General features: G+C 35.8%; 1 protein-coding gene across 2 annotated transcripts in view; it reads left to right on the top strand.

Moving 5' to 3' along the window:
* nphp4 (nephronophthisis 4) overlaps nucleotides 1–15,737 on the top strand; it is a 145,376-nt gene that overhangs the window by 106,107 nt on the left and 23,532 nt on the right. For both annotated transcript variants that reach the window (XR_013326965.1, XM_077721610.1), the window contains 4 exons: nucleotides 3,279–3,416; nucleotides 9,313–9,482; nucleotides 10,789–11,012; nucleotides 15,171–15,360. Coding sequence is in view for 1 of the 2 variants with exons in the window: in XM_077721610.1 (XP_077577736.1) it covers nucleotides 3,279–3,416; nucleotides 9,313–9,482; nucleotides 10,789–11,012; nucleotides 15,171–15,360 (722 nt within the window). In the remaining variant the exon portion in view is untranslated. The remainder of the gene's footprint in view (nucleotides 1–3,278; nucleotides 3,417–9,312; nucleotides 9,483–10,788; nucleotides 11,013–15,170; nucleotides 15,361–15,737) is intronic.

Genomic DNA, 15,737 nt, shown 5'->3' with positions numbered 1-15,737 from the left:
AATGTTTTCAATTAGGATGTGTTCAAAATCTTTAATGATGAGGGTGAGTGTTTCATTACGAGAAAACTCGAGTTCCCATGGGTAACTCATTTGTCATACTAAGCGAGCAACTCAAGCAAATCACTTTCTTCTCCCGTCACGTCCCTACCGCCGCCACCTTTATAGAATGTACAAAAAAGAGGAATAATTGGTCCAAATGCAGTTAACTTTGTTGATGCGGAGTTCTGTATTTTTTCGCATATAAGCTGTATTTGTAAATAACAAAAACAGACAACTGAATCAACGGTACGGCTTATATGCGCATAAGTCAAACTTGACATGCATGAAACTGCAAGGTGACAAAGACGAAACGCCATAACGCAAGACAATGCGGCTGATACGGTCATTTATTTCCAAATAGAGAAAAGATAAACAGATAAAGTGCTAAACAAAAAATATTTTGACGTCTACGAATGAAATCCAAGAAAAAAAGATAACCGTATCTTGCATAAAACGTGAAAAAACTCACTCACCGTATTTTCACGACTATGAGGCGCACCGCATTATAAAGTGCACCCTCAATGAATGACATTTTTCAATATATAAGGCGCACTGTATTATAAGGCGCACTGTCTATTTTGGAGAAAATTTAAGACTTAAGTGCGCCTGATAGTGGTGAAAATACGATAATTGCTATTGACATCCAGGTATGAAGCACTCACTACTTTAAAGTCACCTCTAGAGCCAGCCATTGTTGGTGTTTTGGATTTTTTTGTATAAAATCTTCCAGTGGGGGAGGAGCTATATGATAGAAGATGTTGTAAACTAAGATGGCATCAGCATATTTAACAGTATTGTTTCAGTTCAGGCGTTTGTGTTTTTTTTTTAATATCCGACAGTGGTTGTTTTTCGTTTTTGGTTTTCTGTTTTTTTTTCCATGTATAAGGCGCACTGTCTATTTTGAAGAAAATTTAAGACTTAAGTGCACCTTATAGTCGTTAAAATACTTGTGCCTGCCATTGCTCGCTCAGGGCACCGCCATCTTACCTAGGAATGACAAAATAGACCGATACAGACAAACTTCCATGTTGTACTGCTCACATGACTTCCTTTTTTAATTTGTCTACATGCAGGAAACACCTTTTCGGAATGTGTAATCCAGCAGATGATCCTTTCGATTCATAAAGTATCTCAGAAATACAACATATGAGGATTTTTGCTCTCACCGGCCAGATTTGAGTAGTTTACATTTTCTTAATGTTTGCCATTTCAGCACATCTGAATAGTTGTTGTCTGATCAAAGAACTCATGGTCGATTAAAATATCAGCCATGATTTGTGCGTAATGTGTATCTAATGCAATTATTGCACCCAAAGTCTTTCCCTTTTAGTAACACATTTGTACTCCCTTTTAAAATTATGAACATAAAGGTGAAAATTGTGAATCGGGTGCGGCTTATACGAGAGAAATCGCAAAATTCAACGATTTTAAGGGTGCGACTTATATATGGAGGCGGCTATATACGAAAAATACAGTAATTGGTCCAAATGCAGTTGATGCAGGGTACTACTTTTTGTACATTAACCTATCTTTCTACAAAAATGCGTATCCAGCACACTCAAACTTGACCTGAAAATAGAGCTCAGACAGAGTTGGCTTGTGTGAGAGCGACCTGTCATCGTGACCTGTCATCGTGATAGTGACTGATGATCTCTGAGAAATTTTAAAATGGAATAAATCTTTAAAAAGGCCTTGCATGAAGAAACGCTAGACACAGTTCATATCCTCCATCTTGGCATTGCTCTCCTGTGGAAATGACACTAATTTTTCAGCCAAACATCAATCAAAGTGACAGTCGTCATGTTATCAGCTCACTTCATTTAGAATTCTCTTGTAAAGCCAAGATGCCAATTACTGCAACCTCCTGCCAGGCTTGTAACCATATTATCGATCCAACCTCGGTCGGATATTTTAGGCAAGAATATCTGTTGTGTGTTCATGTTTATGAAAGGCAAAATTATCCATACCGTATTTTCACGACTATAAGACGCACCGCATTATAAGGCGCACCCTCAATGAATGATATTTTTTCCATATGTAAGGCGCACTATATTATAAGGCGCACTGTATTATAAGGCGCACTGTCTGTCTATTTTGGAGAAAATGTAAGACTTTTAAGTGCGCCTTATAGTGGTGAAAATACGGTAATTGCTATTGACTTCCAGGTATGAAGCACTCACTACTTTACAGTCACCTCTAGAGCCAGCCATTGTTGATGTTTTGGATTTTTTGGTATAAAATCTTGCAGTGGGGGAGGAGCTATATGATGGAAGATTTTGTAAACTAAGATGGCATCAGCATATTTAAAAGGTATTGTTTCAGTTCAGGCGTTTGTGTTTTTTTAATATCCGACAGTGGTGGTTTTTCGTTTTTTGGTTTTCTGTTTTTTCCATATATAAGGCGCACTGTATTATAAGGCGCACTGTCTATTTTGGAGAAAAATTAAGTCTTTTAAGTGCACCTTATAGTCCTGAAAATACGGCAATTGCTATTGACTTCCAGGTATGAAGCACTCACTGCTTTACAGTCACCTCTAGAGCCAGCCATTGTTGATCTTTTGGATTTTTTTGGTATAAAATCTTGCAGTGGGGGAGGAGCTATATGATGGAAGATTTTGTAAATAAAATGGCATCTGCATATTTAACAGTATTGTTTCAGTTCAGGCGTTTATGTTTTTTTAATATCCGACAGTGGTGGTTTTTCGTTTTTGGTTTTCTGTTTTATCCATATATAAGGCACACTGGATTATAAGGCGCACTGTCTATTTTGGAGATAATTTAAGACTTTTAAGTGTGCCTTATAGTCCTGAAAATATAGTAATTAAAAATTATTAATTGATTGACATGCAGTTAAATATTGCAATTTCCATATAAAGGGAATAATTTTTCATCCTTATCAAAACCTATCTAATATGTGATCAAATAGAATATTTAGCATTTTCAATTTCATCCGTTTTGTTCAGTGGAGGATAGAATTTAATCAGTGTTAATCGTGCTAGGGACATTATTTCTAATCTGGAAAGGATTAGAAATTGGCTAGACCAGGCATGGGCAGTCCTCAGTTATTTTTGTTTAAAAATCGAGGGTCATTGTTTAACGATTGCTATCAAAACATTTGCCCCATTGATTGAAATCAAACTCTGTTGAAGCTTCTCTTTGACCTTCTCATATTGAGTAGTTCTTTGAGTTGTGATACAACTTTGGAAAGCCAACTTAAAATGGTCTTTCTCCCTTTTAAAGGGTCCCAAGGAGATCTAAGTCGAAGACCGACAGCAGCAGACCGCCTGCAGTCTCATTCTCACATCATCATCCCTCGTGAAGTCACTGGTGGCTTCACGGGGGGAAGTCTGTCTACCAGGAATAATCCTCAACTTAATGGTAAGTAAGCTTTTTCAAATCAAAGCTGACATCTGTACCAATGTCCCAACAAACCACCACACTTTTTGCTCCCTTATCATTCAATGTCTACTCGTGTATACCCTAGTACACGGGTGTCAAAGTGGCGGCCCGGGGGGCAAATCTGGCCCGCCGCATCATCTTGTGTGGTCCGGGAAAGTAAATTATGACGACTTTCTGTTTTAGGTTCAAATTAAAATAAAGAGTATAGATGTGTATTAAATTTCTTGATTTTCCCCTTTTAAATCAATAATTGTAATTAAAAAAATTGTGTTTTTTAGCCCAAAAATCATTTTGTAAGATCAAAAAATATATTAGAAAAAGCTAAAAAATAAAGTGCCGACTTTCTGTTTTAAGTTTAAATTAAAATTAAGAGTATAGATGTATATTAACTTTCCTGATTTTCCCCCTTTTACATTAATAATTGTCATTTTTAATCCATTTTTTTCTGTGTTTTTAGTTCAAAAATCATTTTGTAAAATCAAAAATATATTAAAAAAACTAAAAAACACTGTTTTAGATATATAAAAACGGAATATTTAGGGCTTTTAATCCATTCATAAAAAATATCTCAATATCAAATTAAAATGAAGAGTATGGATGTATATTAAATTTCCTGATAATCCCCTTTTAAAACAATAATTGAATTTTTTAATCATTTTTTTCTGTTTTTAGTTCAAAAATCATTTTGTAAAATCTAAAAATAGATATTAAAAAAAGCTAAAATAAACATTGTTTTGGATTAATACAAAAACTTAGTATTTAGGGATTTTAATCCAGTTCTTTTAATCCATTCATAAATAAAATATCTAAATATCAAATTAAAATGAAGAGTATAAATGTATATTAAATTTCCTGATTTTCCCCCTTTTTAATCAATAATTGCAATTTTTTAATCATTTTTTGTGTTTTTAGTTCAAAAATCCTTTTGTAAAATGTAAAAATATATATAGAAAAATGCTAAAATAAACATTGTTTTAGATCTATAAATAACTGAATACTTAGGGCTTTTAATCCAGTTCTTTTAATCCATTTATAAAAAAAAAAATCTAAATAATATATCTAAAATGGTCCAGCTCACGTGAAATCAAGTTGACGTTAAAGTGACTCGCTAAAACCAACCCGAGTCTGACACCCCTGCCCTAGCATTTGGTAATCGGTGTCTTTTTACTGTCAGTCTGCTTGCTGGTTTGATCAGGAAAAAGCAGATCAATTTCACATTGTGGCTGTTGGCCGCACCACTGAACCACTCGATTTTCAGCCTAATTGAGCCTGTAGAAGCATCTCTGGTGGTGAGCCACAAACTCGGGTGCCAGTGTGTATGCCTGTGCTTAGGCCAAGTAGAGCCACACTGCAAAAAAAAACAACATTTTTTTTCTCTCCCACTTAAGCAATGACTAGTCAAGCGTGTTAAGATGCTAAGATGGTCTAAAATAGAAGTCACAGTCCGCATAAGTTTGCCCAGGACTACAAAAAAATCAGGGTTTATCAAGCGGTCAAGCAATAATTGACGCAAACCCATAAATTTGAACCATTAATTTTGATATTAAATCGTGAATCTTAATCCCTGATTCTTGAATCCCTGAATCCTTGAATCCTAAATCCTTGAATTTAAGTGCGCCTTATAGTCGTGAAAATACGGTAATTGCTATTGACTTCCAGGTATGAAGCACTCACTACTTTACAGTCACCTCTAGAGCCAGCCATTGTTGATGTTTTGGATTTTTTTTGTATAAAATCTTACAGTGGGGGAGGATCTATATGATGGAAGATATTGTAAACTAAGATGGCATCTGCATATTTAACAGTATTGTTTCAGTTCAGGCGTTTGTGTTTTTTTAATATCCAAGAGTGGTGGTTTTTCGTTTTTGGTTTTCTGTTTTTTTCCATATATAAGGCGCACTGGATTATAAGGTGCACTGTCTATTTTGGAGAAAATGTAAGACTTTTAAGTGCGCCTTATAGTCATGAAAATACAGTAATTGCTATTGACTTCCAGGTATGAAGCACTCACTTCTAGAGCCAGCCATTGTTGATGTTTTGGATTTTTTTGTATAAAATCTTGCAGTGGGGGAGGAGCTATATGATGGAAGATTTTGTAAACTAAGATGCAATCTGCATATTTAACAGTATTTTTTCAGTTCAGGCGTTTGTGTTTTTTTGGCTTTCAGTTTTTTCCATATATAAGGCGCACTGTATTATAAGGCACACTGTCTATTTTGGAGAAAATTTAAGACTTATAAGTGCGCCTTATAGTCGTGAAAATACGGTAAATCAAAATCAAGGTTCTGTATATTTTGATTCATATAATGATTCTAATACTCATGAAATATGTCATATATCCGCAGCACTTCATAAAAATGCACTTTTTTGCATATTCTGTGAAAATCTATCTTTATATTTTATGTTGCCTAATGACATATTTACTATTAAAGTTATTAAATGCCAAAAGCTGCCCTTTACGATCAAATATTCAACATTTGTCTCTTCACTCCACAAATTATTCCTCCCCAAAATCTTGGGAATAATTAGCTTTTTCAAAGAAGTCACATTTAAACATTTGCAAAGGTAATTAGGCTTGACAAAAGTTGACAACCATGGCAATGAAAATCACTGTTGACCAAAAAAGAACATCAGTGGCATCAATGGAGTCATTTGGCCTAGAAACAAAGTAATATGAATGCGAGTTTAAATTATTGTCAGTTCTAATGTGCCCTTTAATTGAATGAAGACCAATCCAAGAGGTGACTGCCTTTTCACCCATTGTCATCCTGGGAAAGAATACAGTTTTTCTGCAATCCTCAATAGGATAAACGAAGAAAAGCAATGGATTTGAAACTCATTTAAATATGACTAGCGATTGCGACAGCCGCCATACTTTGGCAACACCCCAGTTTACTTTTATAGCACTGTGCAGGCGAGAAATTCACAATGCAAAAAGAGGCAATGAGTCCCTTGATTCAACTTTGGCCATTTTGGAACGCTGTCCAAAGTGTGGGATTAGGCAAATTTTCTTGTCAGGGTTTTTATAGTAACATGGATCATTTGCATGATCCTGTCCAAATCTTAATGTGTTTGTTTTTTTTTTTTAGAGTTTTATTTTCTCACAAACGAGGAGCAGCCTAAGGTATGTGAGAATGAATCTGCGGGAGTGTTTTTAAACCCATCAGTTCTGGAGGTTGCCGCTGGAGGCTGCCCTTAAAACAGATCAAATTATAATATAATGGCTATATTTAGTCGTGACCGGACGTTTGGTCGCCGGTCTTTTGGTCGCCGGTCTTTTGGTCGTCGGTCTTTTGGTCGCCGGTCAAATGTACTTGGATATTAAACAGAACTTAGATATCAAACTGTACTTAGATATTAAACAGTACTCAGATATTAAACAGCACTTAGATATTAAACAGTACTTAGATATTAAACAGTACTTAGATATTAAACAGTACTTAGATGTTGAACAGTACTTAGATGTTGAACAGTACTTAGATGTTGAACAGTACTTAGATGTTGAACAGTACTGAGATATTAAACAGTACTTAGATATTAAACAGTACTTAGATATTAAACAGTACTTAGATATTAAACTCTCTCTCTTAGATATTAAACTCTCTCTCTAAGATATTAAACTCTCTCTCTTAGATATTAAATTCTCTCTCTTAGATATTAAACTCTCTCTCTCTCTCTCTCTCTCTCTCTTTCTCTTGGATGTTAAACTCTCTCTCTCTCTCTCTCTCTTAGATATTAAACTCTCCCTCATGAGTGTAATTTTGTGAGCCAATTTCAACAATAAAGTCTTTGTCACCATTTGACCGGCGATCAAAAGACCGGCGACCAAAAGGGACCAATAGACCGGCGATCAAAAGACCGGCGACCAAAAGGGACCAATAGACCGGCGATCAAAAGACCGGCGACCAAAAGACCGGAGACCAAAAGACCGGAGACCAAAAGACCAGAGACCAAAAGACCGGAGACCAAAAGACCAGAGACCAAAAGACCGGAGACCAAAAGACCGGAGACCAAAAGACCGGAGACCAAAAGACCGGAGACCAAAAGACCGGAGACCAAAAGACCGGCGACCAAAAGACCGGCGACCAAAAGACCGGCGACCAAAAGACCGGCGACCAAAAGACCGGCGACCAAAAGACCGGCGACCAAAAGACCGGCGACCAAAAGACCGGCGACCAAAAGACCGGCGACCAAAAGGCCGGCGACCAAAAGGCCGGCGACCAAAAGACCGGCGACCAAAAGACCGGCGACCAAAAGACCGGCGACCAAAAGGCCGGCGACCAAAAGACCGGCGACCAAACATCCGAGCACCTATTTAGCGGGCAGGTTATTAGTTGAATCACGGGTCCCTTCACTTCCAACACCCCTTATCATACCTGTCAACTTATAAATTTTTCCTCTATTTCATACGTACAACTTTAGGTTTTTGTTTAAGTACATTTTTTTTAATAAAACCGATCTTGTTTTACCCATTTCGGCTCTAATCCGGATCGTCTCGGTCACTGGTAACAGACAAAAACATCATTATCGACTGCTAATACTGTCACGATAAAAACATATGCACAAGCGCATTCCCCTTCCACATAGCGTGTCAGCAAGCAATGTACCCAGACAGTTAAGCTGTCAGCGTCATAGAGCGACATCTACAGAATCTTGAGTTTAGTGCATACAAAGGGTACTACATCCACTTTAGGGAAAATTTTAGACTTTTAAGTGCGCCCTATGTGACCAAATATTTCATTTTTACAGGTTTTTTTTTATCACTAAATAAAGGGAATTGCAATCAATAATAAGGCCAAAATTGACAGATATACCTTATCTTTGTCAGGGTTACGGTTTCTAGAGCCAATCCCAGATGACTTTGGGTGAAAGGCGGATTACACCCTAGACTAGTCATCAGTCAGTCATAGGCCATATATCGAGACAGACAACCATTCGCACTCAGAATCACATTTCCACTGAGTGGGAATCGATCCCACGGTTGCCTGCACCCAAGTCAGGCAAAAGTACCAACGTCAGGTTGCAATCCTTCTAAAAAATTAGTTGTACTGTCACTACTTGTTCTACTACACTGGTCTTTGTCAGTTTTCGTGTTCAGAAGTAATTTATAATGTATTTGCGTTTCTTCTCTGGACAATATATATGTATTCATGTATTTATTGAATAACTTACTTATTAGCCATATATTTACCGTATTTTCACGACTATAAGGCGCACTGCACTATAAGGCGCACCCTCAATGAATGACCTTTTCCCCATATATAAGGCGCACTGGATTATAAGGCGCTCCCTCAATGAATGGCACATTTTATTTTTTTCCATATATAAGGCGCACTGGATTATAAGGTGCCCTGTCTATTTTGGAGAAAAATCCAAGACTTAAGTGCGCCTTATAGTGGTGAAAATACAGTACTTTTTTTAGGACTTTTTGTTTTTATTCTGCGTGGAGGCCACTATTGGTTGAAGTACTATTGTTTATTCAATATATTTTTTGTTTGCATTTATCAGTGTCAGTACAGATTGTGTTGTTTTCTATTTCAAACTTGACTGTAGAAGCTAAATACCGTATTTTCCATATACAAGGCGCACCACATTGTAAGGTGCATTGCATTATAAGGGGCACCCTCAATGTTTTATTACATTTTATTTTTTCCATATATAAGGCGCACTGGATTATAAGGCGCCCTGTCTATTCTGGAGAAAATTTAAGACTTAAGTGCGCCTTATAGTCGTGAAAATACGGTGTCTAAAATGACTTTCATATTTCTGCATCTTCACCCTCTTGCTACTGTGACAACGAAATTTGCCGAAAACAGGATGAATAAAGTTATCCAATCCAATCCAATAGATTTCATAAGCTTTCCTTTCTGTGTAGAATCCATCGTTGCACGTGCTCAGAGATTGCAAGTACGAGAAGAAAATGTGCCACCATACCAAAGCAAAATGGCCAACGATGTCATGTTTCCTGAGGAAGGGAACAAATTTGATAGTGGCCGTCGGAAACTGGAGTGTATGGCAGCTGTGTACCAAAAAGAGGCCAAGAAGGTAAGCGCCATTTTGGAATAAATTTCCTGTCAAGTTATATTTGAACTGTATGTTGTCTCATTGTTTTATGCCCTGACACAAAAGTACCCTGATGTAAACATGTTTCAGAGATAAAACGCTCAACAAAATGGATTTTGACATCTATGAATGAAATTCAAGAAAAAAATAAGTATACATAAATATATAAATAAGTATATATAAATATATAAATAAGTATATATAAATAGGTATATATAAATATATAAATAAGTATATATAAATATATAAATAAGTATATGTAAATATGTAAATAAGTATATATAAATATACACAGTGTTCCCTCGCTCATCGCGGTTAATGGGGACCGGACCCCCCCGCAATAGCTGCGTATCCACGAAGTAGGCGGGCCCCTTCAAAAATGCTTAAAGAAACGTATAACACGTGCACAAAAGCACCACCAAGCAAAAACATCATAGTAGTCCGGATGGAGGATCTTCTGCAGTTTTTTTTGCACGTAAGAAACATTGTTATTGGGAGTTGTGAACATTGTTTTTTTTTGTGGGCGGTGAAGATGCGCCTGTAAACAGCCATGACATCATCAATGCCATTCCTGAACTCTCACCATGTTATTGACCATTTCGTAGGGCCTTTTTTGATGCAATTACTACTAATTCTTATTGAATATTTTGTTTCCACCTCTTGTAAAATGATGTTATTTATAATTTTAACTTAATATCTTTAATTTTTTTATTTTACTTTTTCCTGAAAAAAATCTGCGAATGTCTGAGTCCGCGATAGCTGAAGCGCGAAGTAGCGAGGGAACACTGTATCTCCGAAATACCACGTGCAATGATTTTTCTTAAGATTTTCCTTTCAAAGTAACAAATTTGTACTCCCTATTAAAACCATGAATATGGAGTTGAAAATTGTGAATCAGGGGGCGGCTTATACGAGAGAAATTGTACAATTCAACGATTTTAAGGCAATTTTAAGGGTGCTGCTTATACATGGAGGCAGTCAATTGTTTTGCTTCCAAACTAAATAGGATTTTTCATAAGATTTTCCCTTCAAAGTAACACATTTGTACTCCCTATTAAAACCATGAATATGGAGTTGAAAATTGTGAATCAGGGGGTGGCTTATACGAGAGAAATTGTACAATTCAACGATTTTAAGGCAATTTTAAGGGTGCGGCTTATACATGGAGGCAGGCAATTGTTTTGCTTTCAAACTAAATAGGTTCTTTTGTCATAATATGAGTTGAGCACAACCAAAACCCGTTAGAATATACTTTACCCTGCTTTGTTTTTTTATTGATATTTTTCAGGATATGACAAAAGGTGTTTTTCCAAATGAACGACCTTTTGAAGGCAACTTTAATGAAGATATCAACAGGGAAGAGGGCATTAGAAACATGTTGTGTCAAACTATCACCACACCGCATCAACTCTTTGCCAGTCTTGGTTCTGCAGAGTACATGGAATTTGTCCTTAAAAACCCTTTTAACTCGCCTCAAACCATCTCCATCCATAGCAGTGATCCTGAAATCAGGTGAGGAATCATCATGTACCATGCTTCACTTTATATGTCCGTAAAACTAAGATATACTATATTTTCAGGACTATAAGGTGCACTTAAAAGTCTTAAATTTTCTCCAAAATAGACAGGGCGACTTATAATCCAGTGCGCCTTATATATGGGAAAAAAAATTAAAATTTGTCATATGTTGAGGGTGCGCTTTATAATGCAGTGCGCCTTATAGTCGTGAAAATACGGTAGTTACATTTGATCAAAACAAAAAAAAAAATACAAAGCTATTTTGGTCGTTTTTTTGACATTTTTTTAAGTGAGGTATTTGAGACATATACATGAAAATCTTTATCTATTTTTTTAATTAAAATATCTAAAATACGTATATTGCTGTTCACCAGGCTTGTGATTGATTTAATTGGTTGCTAAATACTTTGATATATCGACCCAGAGTGGCTAGCTTTTTATAAAACATTAGTAATGTAGTCAAATATTAGTACATTTTAAAAAAAAAATTAAATGTGTCATTCATTGAGGGTGCGCCTTATAATCCAATGTGCTTTATATATGGAAAAAAAATAAAATGTGTCATTCATTGAGGGTGCGCCTTATATATGGAAATAAATTAAGTGTCATTCATTGAGGGTGCGCCTTATAATCCAGTGTGCTTTATATATGGAAAAAAAATTAAAATGTGTCATTCATTGAGGGTGCGCCTTATAATCCAGTGTGCTTTATATATGGAAAACACTTCAAATGTGTCATTCATTGAGGGTGCGCCTTGTAATACAGTGTGCTTTATATATGGAAAATAATTAAAATGTCATTCATTGAGGGTGCGCTTTATAATCCAGTGTGCTTTATATATGGAAAAAAAAATTGAAATGTCTCATTCATTGAGGGTGCGCCTTATATATGGAAAACAATTAAGTGTCATTCATTGAGGGTGCGCCTTATAATCCAGTGTGCTTTATATACGGAAAAAAAATAAAAATGTGTCATTCATTGAGGGTGCGCCTTATAATCCAGTGTGCTTTATATATGGAAAAAAATAAAATGTGTCATTCATTGAGGGTGCGCTTTATAATCCAGTGTGCTTTATATATGAAAAAAAAAAATGTCATTCATTGAGGGTGCGCCTTATAGTCCAGTGTGCTTTATATATGGGAAAAAATTAAAATGTCATTCCTTGAAGGTGCGCCTTATAGTCCAGTGTGCTTTATATATGGAAAAAAAGTGTCATTCATCAAGGGGTGCGCCCTATAATCCAGTGTGCATTATATATGGAAAAAAAATAAAATGTGTCATTCATTGACAGTGCGCCTTATAATGCGGTGCACCTCATAGTCGTGAAAATACGGTACTCATTTTGAGCATCTGTTCCTTTTGTAGTACGTATGCGTTAAATACGTTGGCAACGTTACAAGCTTTTACCCCCGCCATGAAACCTTGTTCACACTTTGCAGACGTGTTCTGAAAGGTGGCGAAGAAGCGATTGGAAATATTTTAGGTTCCAAGTTGTGAACAATGTTCACGCGCCCTTTCAATTGTGAAAAAAATAAACACGCTTCTCTTTTTTATCTATTTTTTTTGGTCGTTGTTAGTCTTTGGCAACATAGAGTACATTTAGATGTTTGGAAAAAGTGGAATATTGCGTGTCAGCAACTACTTGTCAGCAAAATTGACGCTTTTTTGATGTTATTTACATGCATGCGCTTTTTAACTAAATATTGTGATAATTACACTGTTGTTTCATTTCATGGGCTGAAGCATTTTTTGCTGTGGGCTCTTATCGTTGTTCCGCACTCGTAGGTTGGTGTGCAAAAAAAAAAAATCAATTATCATGAAAATGTAGAAGGAAAGACATTTTTAAATAAATCGCTTCCAGATATGTACATTTATAGAGGATTTTTGTTTATTTATTTTGGAGTACTGTGGATGCAATATGGTTGAAAGAATTGAAGTAAAAATTGGTATTTTTTGTAGATGTGTGCTGAGAAATAATCAAATGAAGTTGAAAATTAAATGTTGTTTATTTTATGATGAAATAATAGGAATTCTTTGAACAAAAATGTATTTGCTGATCTTATAAAATATACCATGGGCTTTTATTGAATGAAATGGACTTCTGATATACATGCAATACAATTACCGTATTTTCACAACTATAAGGCGCACTTAAAAGTCTTACATTTTATCTAAAATAGACGGTGCGCCTTATAATCCAGTGCGCCTTATATATGGATAAAACAGAAAACCAAAAACGATAAACCACCACTGTTGGATATCAAAAAACACAAACGCCTGAACTGAAACAATTCTGTTAAATATGCAGATGCCATCTTAGTTTACAACATCTTCCATCATATAGCTCCTCCCCCACTGCAAGATTTGATACAAAAAAATCCAAAACATCAACAATGGCTGGCTCTAGAGGTGACTGTAAAGTAGTAAGTGCTTCACACCTGGAAGTCAATAGCAATTGTCGTATTTTCACGACTCTAAGGCGCACTTAAAAGTCTTAAATTTTCTCCAAAATAGACGGTGCGCCTTATTATACAGTGCGCCTTATATATGGAAAAATGTAATTCATTGATGGTGCGCCTTATAATGCAGTGTGCCTTATAGTCGTGAAAATACGGTAGTCAAATAGTAGTACATTTAAAAAAAAATATTGATTCATCCATTTGGTATTAGATTTACAATTGGTCCAAATGCCTATCACACCACATTTAACATTATACCCATATAATGACAATAAAAGCATTCAATTCAATTAATTTGAATTCAATACACATACAAAGACATTTTACTCAATGATTACTTAAACGCTCAGTCTTGGTATCATGCAGTGTTAATTCTCTTTGTGTTGTTGTTAATCTGCACACACTAAAATCACCTGTTCGAGATTCAGATCATGACTGAGTTTTGGATTAACCTACGTCACATTGATCAACAATGCTTGTAGCGTGCCACCGATGATTCATTATGGCATTAGCCCCAGCGTCAGCTTTACCAAGTCTTATTGAGAGTCCTCCGTCTTTTGCTTCTTCTTTAAAAGTTACTGGTTAAGGGCTCTTTATGTTCAAATCATTTTTTCCAATTCGTGTGAATTGTATTTTCTTTTATCCAGCTGCTTAAAAAGGTTACCGTATTTTCACGATTATAAGGCGCACTTAAAAGTCTTAAATTTTTTCCAAAATAGACAGTGCGCCTTATAATCCAGTGCGCATTATATATGGAAAAAACAGAAATAAATTTAGCTTAGCGCTTTGTTTTCTCTATTTTGAAATAAATGACGATATAAGCCACATTGTCTTATAGCGTTTTGTCTTTGTCATCTTGCAGTTTTGTGCATGTCAAGTCTAATTTATGCGCATATAAGCCGTACCCTTCGACAATTACGGCCTATATGCGAGAAAATATAGTAACTCTCTTTGTATCATGTACCTTATTTCACGATTATAAGGCGCACCACATCATAAGGCGCACCCTCAATGAATGACATTTTTCCATATATAAGGCGCACTGTATTCTAAGGTGCACTGTATTATAAGGTGCACTGTATTATAAGGCGCACTGTATTATAAGGTCGATTTTGGAGAAAATGTAAGACTTTTAAGTGCGCCTTATAGTGGTGAAAATACGGTAATTGCTATTGACTTCCAGGTATGAAGCACTCACTACTTTACAGTCACCTCTAGAGCCAGCCATTGTTGATGTTTTGGATTTTTTTGTATAAAATCTTGCCTTGGGGGAGGAGCTATAAGATGGAAGATTTTGTAAACTAAGATGGCATCTGCATATTTAACAGTATTGATTCAGTTCAGGCGTTTGTGTTTTTTTAATATCCGACAGTGGTGGTTTTTCGTTTTTGGTTTTCTGTTTTTCTCATATATAAGGCGAACTGGATTATAATGCTCACTGTCTATTTTGGAGAAAATTTAAGACTTTTAAGTGCGCCTTAGAGTCGTGAAAATACGGTACTAATAATCGGTATCAAATCTCTGGTCAATGAGAATGTGATAAAAAGAGAACTGTAAGTATAATTTTCAGATGACTTTGTTTACTGTAGTTTGATATTTGACATAAACTTTTTCTTATAACTTATTTAATGCCCGAAAAGTTGTTTTACTCTTATTTTTGACGCATATCGGACTTTTTATTCTTGCCTTTCAGTGTCATCACCAACAGAGAAGAGTGGCAGTACTTTAAAAAACTTAATAAAATACCCACCCCGTTGAGGGAGGACATGTTCCACATGGAAGAAGGCTCTCCATGTCCGAAAGTTTATCTCCGTGCCAAGGAGAGTGTTAATATTCCACTCAGATATCAGAGCTTCCTTTGTGACCACAACATGACTGCCCAGGTAATGTTTTCAAAAGTTTCTTCAGCATTTTTTGAAGAAAACTGCGATTTTACCACAAATAAATACGGTTTTGTAATTATGGCAAAAAAAGACAGTGAATAGGACTGATGCTTAATATTTTACTGTATTTTCATGACTATAAGGCGCACTTAAAAGTCTTAAATTTTCCCCAAAATAGGCAGGGCGCCTTTTAATCCAGTGTGCCTTATATATGGAAAAAAATAAAATCTGCCTTATATTGATGGTGCTCCTTATAATGTGGTGCGCCTTATATATGGAAAATACGGTATTTAGCTTCTACAGTCAAGTTTGAAATAGAATAAGGCTGGAAAACAACAAAATCTGTACTGACACTGATAAATGCAAAAAAATATATT

The sequence above is a fragment of the Stigmatopora nigra genome, chromosome 1 (assembly GCF_051989575.1).
Source record: "Stigmatopora nigra isolate UIUO_SnigA chromosome 1, RoL_Snig_1.1, whole genome shotgun sequence".
Taxonomy (NCBI): domain Eukaryota; kingdom Metazoa; phylum Chordata; class Actinopteri; order Syngnathiformes; family Syngnathidae; genus Stigmatopora; species Stigmatopora nigra.
This window is presented reverse-complemented; position numbering and strand designations above follow the sequence as displayed.